The 19,183-nt window shown below is 45.6% G+C and overlaps 1 protein-coding gene across 2 annotated transcripts in view; it reads right to left on the minus strand.

Moving 5' to 3' along the window:
• MAGI3 (membrane associated guanylate kinase, WW and PDZ domain containing 3) overlaps positions 1-19,183 on the minus strand; it is a 1,323,293-nt gene that overhangs the window by 688,642 nt on the left and 615,468 nt on the right. For both annotated transcript variants that reach the window (XM_086923326.1, XM_086923327.1), the window contains exon 7: positions 8,253-8,310. In XM_086923326.1, the coding sequence (XP_086779452.1) occupies positions 8,253-8,310 (58 nt within the window). The remainder of the gene's footprint in view (positions 1-8,252; positions 8,311-19,183) is intronic.

A 19,183-nucleotide genomic window follows, 5' to 3' on the forward strand; every position in this document is an offset into this window, starting at 1 on the left:
GTTGGACGTGGGAAAGGATTCTGGAATCCCATTGTAGTTCGATATGTCCAAGGCTAGGTGGTGAGATGGTCGGGGGAAGCGAGCATGAGAGTGAGCATTGGGTAGCGAGGGGAAGAGGGAGTCGAATGCCTCTAGGTTGTCGTTATTAGCTTAGTTTAGGACTGTGCCGTTAGGTTATATGGTCATCGAGGTGTTGCCGCTGCGCAAACGGCGATTGGGTGCTGAGAACGTCAGTTTACAGCTGTGGGGGGTGTTTGTGGATTTGGAAATGTGGAGCAGTGATCTGAGAATGGAGTTCCAATTTTCCGTCTGTCCGTATGGAAAATGAGATCCATTTTCAGCTGGCCTCTGGAGGAGCAGTGGTAGATGTCCGCAAAGAGTGTTTCTGGGTGTTGTTTGATCAATTTGCGTTTTAAGTCTCTTCTTGCTTTGGGGGAGAGAGGATAGGGGGGAAACTTATGGCGAAGGAGTTCGGGCAGTGGGGTTTGAGGAGGTTGAGAGTAGGAGAGCGGAGGGTGATTGGTGTGATAGAAGGCATTGTGACCGTTTGGGGAGGTAACTCTTTCGAGTTCAGCTCCGCCTGTTTGGGTGTGGATAGGACTGTCTATAGTGTTAGGAGGCTAGAGCGTGGCTGCTATGTGGGAGACATTGGTGCTCAGCCTTTGATTCAACATGGTTGTATGTCCTTTTGGGAGGGCTTGGAGGGGGTTGCTATGAACAGGAATGGGTGCAAACTCCTGTAGGGGGTTGGGGGAGACTTCACACCAGGAAGGGGTCACCATCCTGGGTACAGGCTTCATAGATATGGGGGGGGATGACGAGTGCTGTTTTGAATGCCTGTGCCGGGTTGATGTCGGGATCAGGGAGACACAATGGAGGAGTAGGAAGAAATGAGGAGATTGGTAGTGTTATTAACAGAGTGGGCATAGGTTGCAAGCCACCATTTTAGGGTCAGGCATCGCAGTCACAGGTCATGCAACTCTATATCCAGGGACAGCGTTTCCACAGGGACTGATTCAGTGAGAAGACCCTTCCTCTGTGGTTGGATCTGGTACTCACCAGAAATGCCAAAATTGCTTGTTGGTTGATGGGATTAGGGTGCTGCCATTGTGAGTCAAGCACTAGATCCACCATAATTGCTGCCTGTTGACGTCTGTTGCCTGTTGAGCATCGAGGCTTGCTATGATATAATAAGGCGCTGTGGGCGGAAGGCGGATGAGCACAACGTGACAAAAAGTGAACGTCGGATGGAAGGCTTAAATGAATTCCTTGGCGCTACATAGTTTAATGGAAGCAGGGCGCCGCCATTTTGGACACAGGCAGAGAAACAGATGTGATTGAAGTGATTGGAGCTGCTGTACGGAGCTTCTGGGCTTCTGAGAATTAGGCACGAGTTGGAAGGACAGTGAGCTGGTGGAAAGGGCTCCAGCGGGCTTGTTATCCGGCGAATGTGGGGTTTAGTGGGCGGAGGTGGCCGCCATTTTTGGCTCAGGCAGCGCACTCGTGAGCCCCGCGTCTCCCGTTGTTGGATGCCAGTATCACAGGTTCCAAGGCGGGCAGTCAATTTAGGCAGGCATCGGATGCAGATGAATAAATTAAAAATGGATGAAAAAGGACTTGTAAAGCGCAATAAATGATGAATGGCGTCAAGATGACTTCGACAGACAGGGTGAGGTCAAAGGGCTCTTCGACTTCTTGTTTTTCCTTTCTCAGTATTTTTTTTTTCTTTTCTTTTCCAGAGTTTTATATAGCGCGAACTAGACCCGAACCGAATCAGGTATCAGCGCGCTTTTACATATCACCAGTTACGTTACATGAGGGCACACATTCATTTTAGGCACGGGGAGATTAAGTGATTTGCCCAGAATCACAGGAGGTTTTGGCGTCGTTACTGAGACTCAAACCCAGATCCCCAGGTCCGAGGTCGAGCGCCCTAGCCGTTAGGCCAACTTGCCTGGATAACCTGGGCTGTGGCGATGATCGATGGCTCTGCAACCAATCCTGAGACCTTCCTCTCCACTGGGATTGAGACCATCTCTGCATCAAACGTTGAGCAGCAAAGAGCTTGACGGGCCACTCCCTCAAGGACTTAGGATGCATGGTGTGACAATCAACGTAGGTCTTGGCATCGTGGTCACTCTTGAGACATCAGAGACAGACGAGATCAGTCACAGATACCTGCAAGTGACAGGCCCAAAGGGCTTAAAATCAGCCTTACTCATGGACATCCCTGCCGCACCAGGAGACAATGTCTCAAATAATCTTCAACAAAACGTCAGTTAAAAAATTACTGGGGATAGCTCTTCTCCAGATCAGCACTGCCTCAAGCAGAAAGAAAAGAACGGACATCAGCATGCTTGGGTGGTGCCTAAATTTCAACTCGCCCGTCACCAATGGTACAGATGAAACCGACAATGCCACGCAGAGTCAAAGGCAAGCAATGCCAAACAACACCACCTACTGACATGCAGGGGTATTGGTCATGAAAAATGTCCAGATCCAGTCTAATGCATAGGGATAATTCAAAGGTAAAAATCTGCAGCTAGAAGTCTCTATCGGATATACATCTTTAGATGCTTTTTTAAAAAAGCTAGGTATCTTTTGGATTCCAGTGCACCGACCCTTGGTGGCAGCAGTTCCAAACAAATACCTTAATGTGAAAAGATGGCAAAAGGACATGGCAGGGGAGGCAATATGTCCTCTGAAAGGCGAAGGGTCACATATTTTAGATCCTGTCTGCATTTCATTATATAATGGTTGATAAGTTGAGTATTGTTGCTTTGTGTACTCCTTTACAGTGGTACAGAATGGCATACATCTGCCTTCATTTGTACTATGTAAAACACAAGTTGTTACTATTGTTCATATTCAATGACAAATAAATGACGTGTTCAATCTAAACATAAAAATGTGACACAAGACACGCGCTGACTGACAAACACAATAGGAGGCAGCCATTCACTGACAATATGTCGTACAGAGGCACGTGGAGTCAATTTTGATTAAAATAAAAATGTCATCTCTATTACAAGGAACCAGAGATATTTTGCTGTAGTCCTTTTCACCTGGAGGCAGGATTTTGGATTTCCACCAATTTTTAACTTTTCTTCATGAGTGAACATGGTGCCATCTCCCCAGAACACTCAAAGAGCGGCAAGCTCATTTGTAAAAGGCTGGTGGAGAGCCAGATGAGTTCCCACTACTTACAACCACATGAACACATTTGAGCGGAAATGCTGTGCAGCGGGATTTCAACATTTTCAATTCTGCTGGAATCCATGTTATAATGCTCAAAATACCTAAAGATTTCTTGTTTTAAAAAATATGCGAATGGAATTCCATAAAATGAATTAAAAAAGTCTCATATTTACTCTTAGTGGTGTCCAGAATCTGAACTGTGAATAAAGGGAGGCCGCTGTTTTGCTGTGCATGGGCGCTAGATCTTGGACTGCTCCATTTTAAGCAAAGGCTACAGACCAATCTGTGCCAGTGAAAGATTTATATTAATCAGTCTTGCTTCTGAATAAGAACTCTTGAAGATGACACACTTACAATGAAACTTACTGAAATATTCAGAAGCTCAGATTATCATATCTTTTCATTAAAATCCCTACATTAGAGAGCTGGGACTCAATCTATTTTAAATCCACTTTTATTCCACTTTGCTAAATCAAGATTGTCTAAGCTTGTGCAGTCCAGCAAAGCAGGACGCAAACCCTTGGATCCTTTCTCCTTGAACCCAAACTACTTTCATAATTTACTCTATCAACAGGCATTTTTTTGTGCCACCAAAGGACTAAGAATGGTCTCCAAGGCCTCAAGCTGGAATTAAAAATACCCACCCGTTGAGCAAGTCACAGTAGGCCGACAGGCATATCGAAACCATAGTAGTAATTAGCTGATACACTGAGGCTGCTACATCTGTATAAATGAAGGCATTTATGTGAAGAGCCAGCGACAATAGGATTATTTACTTGGCAAAGGGCATTGTTAGCCTTGGCATCCTTGGTGTGGTTTCCCCCTAAATGTTTCTCTCCAGGTCTCCTTTTTTTGCTGGCCTTAGAACTCTGAGAACTTTACCACTGCTAACCAGTGCTAAAGTGCTTGTGCTCTTCCCTAAACATGGTAACATTGGCTTATACCCAATCTGCAGATTTAACTTACTTGTAAGTCCCTAGTAAAGTGGCACTACTTGTGCCCAGGGCCTGTAAATTAAATGCTCTGTAAATTAAATGCTACTAGTGGGCCTGCAGTACTGGTTGCTCTGGACTTGAGTAGCACTGTAAACAGGTCTCAGGCCTGCCACTGCAGAGCATGTGAGTGCAGTTTGAACTTCTATTTCGAACTGGCTTTTGCCACACCCAAACCTTCCTTCTTAATACATATAAGTCACCCCTTCGGTAGGCCCTGATTAGCCGAGAGGGTAGGGTGCAATATATTTAAAAACCCGGATATGTACTTTAAAGTTCTACATGTCCTGGTAGTGAAAAACTCTTAAATCCGTTTTCACTACTGCTCCCAGAGGATAACATTGGAGTTGTCTAATTACATTTTATACATGTAATTTCCAAATGAGAAGTGATAACCAGTTTATCTTTGCTGTCTCTGGAACTGCAATTTAAAATCCTAACTTATGGCCAAGTTGGATTTTAAATTGCAGTTCTGAAAATGCAACTTTTAGAAAGTTGTCATCTTTTTGCCTTGACCATTTGGAGCCCGCAGACTGTCTCTGAGTCACATACTGGGTGCAGCTGACAGTAGGGCCTTGTGCACTACTCCTAGACAGCCACACACTTCTGGGCCTGTGGGTACTCTGCCAGGAAGGAGGACTGCTGTGTTGCTAAAAGGACTCTCATCCTGCTGGACTGCTACTCTGAAGAAGCTACTACCCTACTGTGCTGATCTGCAACTTCATCTTGAATCCAGGACTCCGGATTGACTTCAAGGGCTAGTCTGCTGAGATGAGCCTCACAGACCTAAAAGGATCACTAAACTGCTCATGAAACTAGCTACAGCAAGTTCCTGAACACCCCCCCCCCCCCCCCCCCAAAAGGTGTCTTTCAGGTCCTGGACTCTTGATTTGGCTCAGGGGCTCTTAAAATCAGGCTTTTGGGCTCTTCGCAACCGTACGTAAACTGTTCACACCAAAATTAAGTGTGAGCCACCAATCTGCCTCTGTGCACAGCACCATTGACCACCCACAGGGGACCGCCAACTTGAAACTCCAGTCCACTCCACCTGCTCTTCGTGCCTCACCGGCAGCCTCCCACAACACTCTCCTTGCTGCTTGTTGCCCTCTACAATGCAAACTATTGACACAAAACCTGAGAAGGTAAACCTTTGCAGGACTATATCCAAGCTCCATTGAAGTCGACCTGAACTTTTGACTATGACATTGTCCAGCACAACCAGATAGCCACGGTTAGCTCGTTATGCAGTTAGCTGCTATTTTTCACCCTATTCTTTAAAATTCATAACTCCGGTTCTACGGATTGGTTTTTAAAATTTTGTTTTTGTTTTATGTATTACATTTTGCTCCATTTTTCTAACCTGGTGTGGGATCTTTTTGTGTGGTGCTTTCACCGTTTTACTGTTTGAAGTGTTGCACTCATACTTTACACATTGCCTCTAAGTTCAGCCTGACTGCTCTGTGTCAAGCTACCAGAGTGTTGAGCACAGACACGGATTGTGGTTGCTGCTTGGCCAGGACCCACACCCCAGTCAACCCGTAACACAATTTCTCACAGGCACTCAGAAACATAATCTATGTTCCAATTAAAGAACCACCTTTTTCAAAGCATATTCCCAGCTCAAAGACCTCAGACTCAATGACAACCTATTAATCAATGACAGACTGATGAACCCACTTATTTACGGTTTACCTACATGACTCGAGCATCTCTGCTTAGTGCCCTGTGTCTCCCCACATGGACCTCATTATAGTTGGACTATTGTCAATCGGTTTCCCTCTCCTTAGTGCAGCTCCTCTTTCTTGTGAGGCACTTTTCTGCCCCTGTGGCTATGCATAAGTATGCTTAACAAACAATAAAAATAAAAAAACTACAAAGTTAATTGATAGCATAGCAAAGCCTTAAGGCAAGGCATTTTCCAGCGCAGTACTGAGAAGATATGCAAAGGTTGTCCCTATGTAGACACTGGCTCTCGCAACCACACTTGATGACCCTAGGCTGATGCTGAAAAAGAGGGCCCCCTGGTTCTTCTAGATCTAAAAGCAATACTCAACATTGTTAATCATACTATCTTGTTGAGTTGGTCGAAGCAGGTGGGAGTACGACATACTGGTTGAAATCCTCTCTATCTTATAGGATACAAAGCAACATTACCACCTTGTAGATCTCACAGAGCCATGTACAGTGTTCCTCAGAGATCTGCACTCTCACTATTTTTTTTAACGCTTTCTTAGCGCTATTGGTTCAGCATATTGTAAATGTAAATTGATACTTGTATAGCGCAGTACTCACCCGCAAGGGTCTAAAGGCGCTTGTACGAATACCGCTGTGGAACCCGTCCTGGCTTTCCCTGTGAGGAGTCCATTCCTGGGCACCCCCAGGGTGAAGGCCAGGCATCCTTAGCGTTGTGGGGGCCGTTGTGGAGATTAAGCAAGCTATTGCCCAGAGTTGCAGAGTGGGACTCCATGATTGGAATAGGCACCGAGGCAAGAATTATCAGGTCTGTGGAATTTTGAGCCCAAGACCCGCTGAGGCGGGGAATTGAACCCTGGTCCCGGGCTAGACCTCTGCATCAGGGTCTGCCGCTCTAACCGTTGAGCCACACTTCTCCTAGGAGTTCGGAGTCATGGCAACCAGATGCATTTCAAGCTCCCCCAGTGGACATCTAAAACCAAGGAAAGATTCAGTGACTGTGAATGGGCGATCGATTACTGAATGATCCTAAATAAGCTGAATCTTTACAGCTCTGAAACAGGTTACAGTGGCTGGTGCAGGACAAACAGAATATGCAGGTTAGCAGTGGCGGATTTAGTACTAAATCCTCACCCTTATCCATATACACCTTGTGGTAGACTTGGGCGTCTATATTTTTTACAACCTACAAAAGCATACTTCTTTTATCTGTGGCTGCCGTATGCAATCTTTCATCTGCTGACCTTTATAAATAAAGTTCATGGACTGCTGGCAATGATCATTTTCCAAATGGACTTTGTCGGCAGTACCTACCTTGGAATGTCTGAGTTGTTGTTACCGCGCCTGCAACGCATACAGAAAGCTACTACCCATGCATTTGATACCTTAGCCATTGGGAACGTGCAACTTCAGTTTTGACATTACTGCATTGGCACAGGTCATGTTAAAGGCTCTTTGTATGGTTTATAAAGTAGGTAATGGCCTTGTAACTTTCTGTGTATAAACTTTAAGATATAAAAACTACCAACTCAGGTTATTTCAGCTGCTCTTCTTCAGTTTCTAAGGCTCCACAAACAGATTGCGCATCCAAATTAATTTGGTACAGTCATCCTACTATTGTAAATAGCTGCCCCCTCTAAAAGGTTGACCGAAGATCCCTCCACATGCCTCTTTATCTGTATTCCAGTGGGTTATGAGTGTTTACGGTGCCAGGATGCCACTTGTGGGCAACAGGCATTCGATTTTAACATAAAACAATATAAAACATAATAACACAAATCCAGAGAACTGGGGTGCTACCAAAGGCTCCCCTGACAAGTGTTTGTATCAACAGAATCTTATATATGTCAATTTCAAGTACCTGACAGATTCACCTCAAACTAAAGGGGCTGCTTATAGGACATTATTCCAGAGACAATGTTGCAAAGTGTTAACCAAAGTGTGAGTGAATTCAAAAGCAATGTGTTATATTTAGTTACAAATGTGAACATTGCTGAGGAATGATGAATGTTGTGTGCAATACATTAATGCAAATACATTCTTATTCCTCACAAACATCGTGCAGGATTCCATAATTATCTTATAGAATACAATATCATATTCTCCTAGTGTTTATAACTTATGTCAATGTTGGTGATGCCACTGGTTTACATCGAATGAATTTCTTTATAATGTTCATTATTTAGAAAAAGAAAAAAAGAGTGAAATCATGCAATGCAAATGATGGATAAAGAAAACACTTAAAGATGCTGGAAAGAAAACACTCTGGAATGAAACTAATTGTTATTCATCAAGCACATAGAATAAAGACAATATCACATTAAAAGTGTGTCAAATAAGATTATTCAGATTATATTCTGCTGCACTTACTCAACATAGTAAGTTCCATACTGAGGATCCTCTATCTTTTCCCAGCCATATGGTAGTTCTGAAATAAAAGAGTAAAAATAAATAGGCATTTTAATGACAAAAAGAAAACATCTGAAAATGTAATCAAACGTTCATCAATAAACTACTTATGATGAAAATATGACCCGAGAAGTGATCCTATTGCCAACTATATGTTGGCTGTAGTAACACGGTCCTCTAGTTTCAAAATCACAAGAGTTAACGTGCGGGCTATAGTAGAAGAGATGGACACTAGTAGGTCATTACTGGATATCAAAATCAGATCTACATGTCTCAAAGTCACTACAAGTTTAAGAGCAGTAGATGGACGTACTCCTGTGTTTCAGTCTACAGGCAGTGCGAGATAGGCCTCCATGCAACCCCCTTACTTATTTCTCCCGTATATCAATAGTCCTTTATCAAATTCATCCTTAGTGGCTGAGGGCTATGCAAAGATTTGAAACATATCCTAAATGTATGTAATCCTCTGTAATGTTGGACATGACAGCCATGAAGGATTTTCCTCCTCTTCTCTTATGAGAGTTAGCCTCTGCTTGGGGACTAGGTGAAAATTCCAGGCAGTGATGGACAAGCCCAAGTAACACAGCAGGGTTTTGATGCACTGAAAATGTTCTATGACTAGCACAACTGACCATGCTTTCATCAGGTATGGAAACCGATGGAGTTTGGCATCCCGAGAAATACTGCCACTAGAGTCAACATTTGGGGAACAATTACGAAGCAAACATTAGATGAAATGGTAGTAATACAAACTGGTAGTGTTGGAATCCCACGGTGAGCAATAGACAATGCCAATGGAAGTGGAGATGGAAGTAACCCTCTAGAGATCAAGCGACACCAATCAATCCACAGCATTGAGAGCAAGCACAACCTGGCTCATGGCCAGCATGCTGAACTTGAGCATTTAAAAGCTGCTGGTGAACGTTTGCACTCCTCTGGAGAGGCATACCTGGGGACCTCCGTTACCCTTTGCTCCTTTTAAAGGGGGTGCCCTCTTGGGGGCAATGATGTGAACCATGTGGTGCACAGTCAGCGTGTCTCCTGAAGGCCTTTTCGTCTCTGTGCCCACATCTGTAATAGAGCGCATGTCCAGAGGCAAAGCATCTCCTTATTTGTGAGGGGCCATGCCTCCATGGAAATGAGGGCATGCATCCTTGGGATCTCCTTGTGTACATTTAGTGCCAGTGTGATCTGTATTATAGAAGGGGCCTCACAAGTGTCAGTGATTCCTTCTGCAATATTTAAGTGCCTGGGCGCAAACAGTGTGAGCACACGCTTGGTGAGACTACTCCCAGAATTAACGAGAGTAGATAGGTAGAAAAGGGAGAATCCTGAACTTTAACGCATAGTCAAGACCATTAGAAAAAAACCTGCACAACAAGGCTTTCCAATTCTCAGGATTTGCAGACTTATTCAAATAGAATCATTACAGAAAACAAAATGTAGTTAATCAAGGGAATTAGCTTCAAACCAAAATAACAATGAACGAAATAATAAAATGTGCCTTTAAGAAATTAAACAAGCACACCACATCTGGTAAATAATCAAATTAACAGTAAATAGGCTTAAATGCAGAAAGGGCCACACGAATCTAGCCCTCTGTATTCAACACGCAACAAAGTCTAGAAGCCTAAGTAGAAGATATCTAAAGTCTGTCTCTTTGCCAAAAGCAAGTCTTTCATAAGGTCCTGCACAAAAAAACACACAAATGCATAGCATGATTTTACATTAGTGGACAGTACTAGAAATGTTATTTGTACTGCACCAAATCAAATATTATGTCCTTGCACACTATTTTCATTGGCTTTTAAATACATAATTTGCTGCACAGAGGAAATCAAATGTTTTATTAATGCAAAAAATATGGGAGAACAAAGAACTACTATTGCACAGTCATAACAACGGCGGTTTAGATCATAGGTTTGCAATGTTGTAATACATGCATGTCCCTTCCGGAGGAAGCCGGATTCAATATAATTTTGCACACAAGGAGGAAGATCGTGATTTGCAGCTGAATTTCAATCATTTTATCAAACAATCAATCAAAACATTTGGAAAGCGCGCTACTCACCCGTGAGGGCCTCAAGGCGCTGGGGGGCGGGGGGGGGGTGTAAGGGGTGTGTCACTACTGCAGGTCTTGAGGTGTTTACTGAAGGGGTGATGGTCCTGGGTCAGTCGTAGGTGTTTGGGGAGCGAGTTCCAAGTCTTCACTGCCAGGTAGGAGAATGATCTTCCTCCGGTGGTGGCTCTGCGAATCCGTGGGACAGTGGCGAGGGCGAAGCTGGTGGAGCGGAGTGGCGGGTGGGGGTGTAGAACGAAAGGCGGCTGTTGAGGTATTCGGGGCCCGTGTTGTGGAGCGCCTTGTGTGCGTGGGTGAGCAGCCTGAACGTGATCCTTTTGTTGACGGGGAGCCAGTGGAGGTCTCTCAGGTGGGCGGATATGTGGCTGTGGTGAGGGATGTTGAGGATGAGTCGTGCGGAGGCGTTCTGTATGCTCTGGAGACGATTCTGAAGCTTGGCCGTGGTTCCTGCATAAAGGGCGTTTCCGTAGTCCAGTCGGCTGGTGACGAGGGCCTGGGTGACTGTTCTTCTGGTTTCGGTGGGGATCCATCGGAAGATCTTCCTGAGCATGCGCAGGGTGTTTAAGAATGAGGATGAAACGGCGTTGACTTGCTTGGTCATCGTGAGGGAGGAGTCCAGGATGAATCCCAGGCTGCGAGCGTGGTTCGTGGGTGTCGGTGCGGTGCCCAGCGCTGTGGGTCACCAGTAGTAGTCGTCCCAGGCTGATGGGGATTGTCCGAGGATGAGGACCTCCGTCTTGTCTGAGTTGAGCTTCAGACGGCTGTGCTTCATCCAGTCTGCTACCTCTTTCATACCTTCCTGACGGTTGGTTTTGGCGATGGCTGGGTCTTTGGAGAGGAGAGTATCAGTTGGGTGTCGTCGGTGTAGGAGATGATGTTGATGTTGTGTTTGCGTGGGATGGTGGCGAGGGGGCTGGTGGCGAGGGGGCTCATGTAGATATTGCAGAGTGTTGGGCTGAGTGAGGATCCTTGGGGTATGCCGCAGATGATCTCGGTGGCCTCGGAGCAGAAGGGGGGAGGCGGACTCTCTGGGTTCTGCCGGAGAGGAACGAGGTGATCCATTCCAGATCCTTTCCTTGGATTCCAGTGTTGTCGAGGCGGTCTATTAGGGTGCGGTGGCAGACGATGAGAGCAGCTGTTTCTCCGTTGTCCATCAGGCTTCTGAAGTTGTCTGTGGCTGCGATGAGGGCGGTCTCGGTGCTGTGGTTGGCTCTGAATCTGGACTGGGAAGGGTCGAGCGAGTTGTTCGCCTCGAGGAATGCGGTCAGCTGTTTGTTGACGGTCTTCTTAATGACTTTAGAGCTGGGAAGGGGAGAAGAGAGATGGGGCGGAAGTTTTTGAGGTCTTTGGGGTCCCCAGTGGGTTTCTTCAGAAGGGCGTTGATTTCTGCGTGTTTCCAGCTCTCAGGGAAGGTGGCTTGTAGCGAAGGAGCTGTTTATGACGTTCCGAAGGTGGGGTGCGATGATGGTGTCGGCTTTGTTGAAGATGTGATAGGGGTATGGGTCGGAGGGAGAGCCGGAGTGGATGGAGTTTATGACATGGATGGTGTCTTCACTGCTGATGGGGGTCCATGTGCTGAGAGTGGTGGTGGGGGTCGCTGGTTTGGTGTCTGGAGGTGGAGATTGGGGTCCGAAGCGGTCGTGGGGAGGGCATTGCAGAGGTTCTGTGACACGGTGATGTCGTTGTTGCTGGCGTTGGGGTTGGAGAGCTCTTTGACGATGCTGAAGAGCTCCTTGCTGTTGTGGGTGTTGTTGTCCAGTCGCTCTTTGAACGATGTCCTCTTGGTGGCCCGGATCTGCTGGTGGTATTCGCGGGTGGCGTTTTTGAGGGTTGTCATGTTTTCTGTTGTCCGTTCGTGGCGCCAGGTCTTTGAGTGTTGGCCAAGATTTCTTTGCGGCTTTGAGGGCGTCTGTGAACCATGGGGGGTTTCTGTTGCCGGTCTTGCCTTGGGGGTTCTTCAGTGGAGCGAGGTCGTTCACGCAGTTGGTGATCCACTGAGCGAGGTTGTGGGCTGCGTTGTTGGTGTCGGGTAGATTGGTGTCGGGTGGTGGGTTCTGGCTCAGTGATGTGGTTAGCTGGTCTGTGGTGATTCTGCTCCAGCATCTGCGGGGGATCCAATGCGCGAGGTGGTGAGATGTAGTCTTCTTGAAGGTGAAGTGTACGCAGCTGTGGTCGGTCCAGTGTAGTCCGGTGAAGTAGTTGAAGGCGAGGTGGTTACTGGCGGAGAAGATGGTGTCGCGCGTGTGGCCGGCGAGGTGGGTGGGGGTGTCCACCAGTTGCTTGAGTCCAAGGTTGGCGAGGTTGTCGAGCAGGGTGGAGGTGGCGTTGTCGTTGTTTTATGTACACAAACTGAACACATGAACAGAGTAGCTCGTGCACAACAAACAAACCTACACTCTTCTGCAATGTGACAAGCACTCTTGTTAATATGGCCTGGTTAAGTTAAATATAAAGCAAACACAAGGAGATGATGGACGGAGTGCTGAACCTTTGCAGACATTCACCCCCAGTCACAGATCTGGGTTGAATCTATCATCATACTTTAGCTCACTTTGCCAGCCCAGTTCAGACTTAGCTATATGCAAATCAGTCTGATCCTGTGCCTCATGGGAATAGTCCAGCCCGAACAACCAAGCCAGGTCCTGGACCAGAAACAAGCATCCCGGGACCGGTTCTGGGGTAACACGCCTCATCAGCCAGGCTAGCTTGAATCCAGTGGCAAAGTAAGCAAGGGACAACTTAGGGTGAACAAAGTAAACACAAGAAGATGATGGATGGAGCGCTGACATTTTTCAGATACTCACCCCCAGTCACAGATCTGGGTTGAATCTATCATTCATTAGCTCACTTCGCCACCCCGGTTCAAACCCAGCTATATGCACATCAGTCTTAACCCTGAGCCTCAGGGTAACAGTCCAGCCCGAACTACCAAGCCAGGTCTTCCCTGGCTGATGAGGGGTGTTACCCTGAAACTGGTCCCAGGATGCTTGTTCCGGTATGGCTGGCTCTGAACTGGAGTTAAATATAAACCAAACCTGGATTCGGCACTATTTTCTAATAAACTATTTTACCTCAATCTGCTGGCTCGCCCCTGTGCCCTTTCTATAAAGAGCCCCTGGCTTTGATTGGGTGAACAGATTCTTTGAAATCCGAGAGTACATAATACAGCCTTGTAGGCCGCATGGCATTGGTTATCAGAGGACGACAGTTCATTCTGTAACAAACATCCTCACAAATAAGGCCCTGTATTGAGGACCTGGCTGGTTACCCAGGTTAACTTGACATGAATTCTTTGATCATTACCTTTATACAGGGCTGGCATGTTTTTACGAGTGGCAGCAACAGACAACACCGCAGCTAACTACCCAATCTTCTATCAGAGGTTACAATTAAAATGTAAAGGTATAACAGTCTGAGAAGTCCTGATGAACCACTCACGCAACTATCAGGAAGGAGCAGTAGGGAGGGATGGATGGATTGGTGGATGGATGTGTGGATGGGAGGATGGAAGGAATGATGGATGGATTGGTGGAAAGACAGAGGGATGGTGGAGAGAGACTGGATGGATGGGAGGAGGGAGGAAGAATGGATGGGAGGAGGGAGGGTTGGATGAATGCGTGGATGTTGCCAATTTACTCCTAGAAATGAGTAAAATATCCCATAAACGAGAATGCCAAGAGAATCAACACAATAAAGCATTTGTATTCTAACAAAGCTTACCAGATAGGTGAGAACGCTGAGCATGGAATAAACCGACTTTGCGGTGTTAAATGTTGCATGTTACTAACACTCACTTTCATAGCATTCTATTCATCTACCTTGGAAAGATAAAAGGACAAGTTGGTCTTGCCAGGAATCAGACATGTGACTGCCAGACCAACAGCCTCAATTTAACTCACTGGGCTAATTAGCCGACCGTTGCGAATGCAGAATGGCAGTTACATTTGATATAATATATGTCTAGCAAGGCAGGACAAATAATGCGATGCACCATCTGCATAAGCGCAATGTGGAATACAGAAGTGAGGGCCAACAATAAAGAAAGGCCACCATGAAAGAAATAGGACTGATTTAACGTTGTATGGGGGAAAAGTATATAATCAAGAAAGTTAGAATAAAAATACAAGGGATTACCTAGATAATTCAGAGGGAGGGAACGGTAGATTTGGGCTTGTGAGAGTGGCATTTTTGAAGCGGCAGGTGTGCTTGTGCTTGTGGCAGTGGGAAATATGCCTGCATGGTGGACTTTTCACCATTGTAGTTTTCGATTAGGCTCGGCGAAGACGAGTATTAAAGGGATCTGCATGTAACGGGCAGTGAACAGACCTACATCGGTGAGATTGTGGGTATTCACAATCATTTTGTCGCCTATTTCCTATCCTGGAAACACCAAATTCATTGTGCTATAGAAAAAAGGAAATACCTTTCCATGGTAAAAATGGAAGCAGCCAGCGCCATTTGACATGATTATAATATTGAGGAGTTTCCACATGAGGGGTATCTTTTGCCACATTGAGAAATAAATAAATGCAGAGACAGAAATAGTTATGATTGAAAGCCGGGTCTCACTACCATCTCCTTAATAAGCGGATTAAAAACTGTACACTTCTGCAAACCTTGGAATGAAATCACAATTTCCATCAAAATATGAATGAGGCACTGAGCGGTGGCGCCAGTGTGAGACGTGGCATTCGTTGATCCATTGACAACACCAGGTGATGTACTAAAACAACGTGGGTGAGACCCATTGGAGGAAATGAGGCTGGTAAGATTTGGCAAATAGAAAGTAAAGTTGGCCGTGGATGTCAGACAGCAGAGATGGCACCACAGAATTTTTGGCTATACTATTTACTGTATTTCAAATCTGAATTGCCATAGATGTGGCCTTCCTGCAGTGTGCTATTACCAACAGAAGAGGTTTAGCACTGAAAGTAATTAACCAACACGAATTTTTGCTCAAACAATCATCCAAATATTATTCCCCACAATCTTAATTTGGAAATCATGCGGAGGCTGCCAAACTCGATTGGTTAGCCACTATTCCAGCCATGGTCAAAATAAAGCCTATTCTAGCCATTTGTTCCATAAACACTTCCATGCTTATGACGAACCCAGCTCGTCACGAGGCACAGTGGAGCTGTGCTCATGACGAGCTGGGCTCGTCATAACGGCCGCAGCACTCCCACGCGCAATTGATTTCCCGCCTGTGCGGGAGAATCAATTAGTGGGCGGAGTCATGACGAGCTGAGCGATACAAAAGGGGATGATGGATGGAGCGTCTGAGCAAATCAAACACTCACCCCCAGTCAACTGATCTGGGTTTAATCCATCACCATTCTTTAGCTCACTCAGCCACCCCAGTTCAGACACGGCCATATGCAAATCAGTCTGACCCTGTGCCTCATGAGAACAGTCCAGCCCGAACTGCCAAACCATGTCTTCCCTGGACCGGAAACAAGCATCCTGGGACCGGTTTCGGATTCATAATCCTCATCAGCCAGGCTATCTTGAATCCAGTGGCCAAGTGAGCAAGGGACACACGTCTGAGCATACCCTGCCAACTTAGGGCTCGTCACGAGCACGTGCCCCCCCTCCCTCTTCCCTCTCGCGCCGTGGGTGAATTACCCCCACGGATAAGGGGTTAACCCCCAGGTTCTTCACCAGACAGCAGCCACTGTTGGCGCCAGATGTGCTGGAGGTCCCAATAGGAATCAGGGATTTAGCTGATGCAGTTGACTCCATTGTTCGACTGCGTATTTACCAAATGGTTAACTTAACCCAGTGGATTCCAGTAGTTCAATTTGTTAGCTTGGTTAGGTTTGCTTTGGGGTTTTTGTGATTTGTGTGATAGAATAGACAAAACAGACAAAAAGCATTAGTCGAGTACAAATTGTTTAGAAGGCAGTATATGTACAAGTAATTGTATTTGGATTTATATAATACTTACTACCCCTGACGAGGCGTTGAAATGTTTTAAGGCAAGTAGCATGCCGCTCCCGAACCCAAGGTTAGTGGTTAATCTAGTGGACAAGTCTTTGACCCACAAGCACCTTTCTTGAAGGTTCTATTCTACCTCATTGCCCAGTAACTTGCTCCCAGAAAGGCATTGCAGAAATGTCTTTAAATGGAAGGCAGACAGAAAAAAAGTCTACGTAAGCGTGTAAGCTTCAGCTATCTTGCGGCAAACAATAGGTGATCAATGTACAATTCTGAGCTCACGACTAGGCTGGCAGAAAGGTAGTCATTGCAGAGAGAAATGCAAGACAGGGGAGAAGGCGGGAGCAGAGATAGAGGAATAACAGGATGAAACCCAGATAGAGGTACAGCACAGCACCTATCTTTGGCAAGACAAAGAAACGTTGAAGATAGCTTTTGAGAGGTTACAGAAAAATGGAAAGTGAAACATGTCCCATCCCCTAAAATATCACAGAATGCAACGTAGGGCACCTCTCCATGCTTCCATGATGGTGACGCGGACATGTTGATGTTAACCTGCATTGACGTCCCTTGCCTGATTTTGGTCCTCCATCGTATGAGGGCTAAGAGGTAAGGGGGAAAGCCCAGGAAAGAAATTGTCAAATTGCAGCAGGGACTAAAAGAGGGGAGAAAGGTGAACCATTCCAATATTTGCTTTAATGCAGGGGGAAAAACCGAATAAGAGTGTGAGCTGCTCGTCTCAAACAATCCTTATACAATCCCTCTCTCACAGAAAACTAAGTCTAAAGCAATCGAGCCTCGCCACTTTCATCAATTAATTTCAATAAAGCAAGTCATCGATTCAGACCAAATCTACAGGCTTCAAAGTAGTGGGTGGGCCAAAAAAACTTTCAACAGAATTTTACGTCCATAAAAGAGACAACTAAAACAAATACCGTTAATTTAGCAGCCACCGTTTTTAGCCAAAAGAAACATTGGAAAGAGAGAATTTTGAAAAAATCAAAAATGTTTGCAGGCACCTGAAGACATCTGAAGACTTAATTGTGACAGAAGAAATGATCCTGTTATATCCTATAGGAAAAAAGAGGACGTATCTGAAAACCGTTGCTATTAGGTGTAACGAGGATCTTGGTTCCTGTTACCTAAAGCTTGCATGCCAACACTAAGGACCCATTAACTTTGGGGTCACAAATCTACATCAAACACACCAACGGTGATGGCGCATGGAAATAGTACCGTAGAAAGAGTCTGACAGATGTGCTTCGGCCATGCGCAAAGGTCACATTCAGCCTACACTTTGCTATGTTTTGGTCACAATGCGCCTAAACATTCCTAGAGCAGGACTTAGATGAGACTGCAGCTGGTCGCACCTCCTGCACACAACGCCCCAATAAGCTGAGATGACTTGGGTAGGTGGTGATGTTGAACCGCTTACAACAAAACCAACAACAGTTTGCAACTTTGCAATTAAGCTCTGAATGTAAAAGACATAGCAATACATCCAGTCACAACAGGCAAAGATTAAGCATGAAGGTTTAAAAGAAGAACTGAGTTAATGCTGCAGTCTCTGTGGAGAGAACACTTTGATTTCACCTGTGGAGCTCTTCATTGATTGAAGCCGCAAGGAACGGATCATGATTCTCAAACAGGCGGTTTCAGAAAGGGATGCAATATCAGCTTCCGTGTTTAAGCCATCAGGCTGCAGCTTTTATCACTCAAGCAGCAGAGCAGAAACTGTCAGAACACACAGATCAATACACTCGTCTTTCTATGTCAGCATGGGACTTTTACAACTACATATCGGGTCGGTGTGGGCTTCTTGAGACGGGGCTAGTCGCATCACCTTTCCTACTAGAAATCCGGAGACGCACGGAACATGCCTGAGATGATAGTAGGTACCACAAAAAGGTGCTGCAGGAGTGCTGCCAGGTCTTGCGAGTCTGCACACCTAGGATGGTAAAGAGTACCACAGAAGGCCACAATTTCATTCATAGGCCTTGCCACCATGGGAGGGCCCTTGCACATATGTGGTTCACTGCATCTGGAGCTGTGGCATGCCAACAGATTGTTGAACAAGAGTGATGGGCCTGTTCAATGAACGAGTTGGTGATGGCGGAGAAACACTTACCATTATCCTTTAGTTATGTTATATGAAATGAGCATTAAATATTCCTAATGGCAAGGGCATAGCATTACATTAATGTTGAGTGATGTTCCACCTTAAGAAGACTATTGACAGACCGGGGCAAACATGGTCTTCCTTTGGAACGGGTAGTACTGAAAGAGACCACAACTGGTGCCTCCTTCCCGGAAGAGGACAGAGGCCTGAAAGAATCAATGTAGGAGTTCTTAAGGAGAGACATCTTGCTGAAGCTTCCTGCCAAGAACTCAGTGGGACTGCCCATAAGGGGTATATGAGACCACAAAAGAAACCCCTGGTGAGCTCTGCAGACCCTCCATGATGAATCATAGCCGAAAGCGACCTGGAGCATGGCAACCAAGGAGAAGGATATATTCTTGTTTCATGATACAAGTCTGACAATAGCTGTCAAATGAAAATACATGAAGGGACTGAGGCAAAGATTTTTCACTGTTACAAAGGCAAACTTGAATATTCACACGCAATAAAGGCAGGGAGTGGCACGTGGTGGCTGTTAAGTTATCTGTTTAAAGCTCAGTTCTATATTTCCATTAAGTTTTTCCCTCTTTCCACTATCATTTTTATACTTTGTGATACTTTAATAAAGGTGGGGCCTTGGGTGTGTGTGGCCATTTACCCCAGACGTCTAGGCGTGAACTTATGCTGTGGGGACTTTAGACCAGCATTAGTAGTGCCAATAGGTTTAGTCCAAGTGAAATGTAGGGGCTTTGTCAA

This window comes from Lissotriton vulgaris, chromosome 5, assembly GCF_964263255.1.
Source record: "Lissotriton vulgaris chromosome 5, aLisVul1.2, whole genome shotgun sequence".
Classification (NCBI taxonomy): domain Eukaryota; kingdom Metazoa; phylum Chordata; class Amphibia; order Caudata; family Salamandridae; genus Lissotriton; species Lissotriton vulgaris.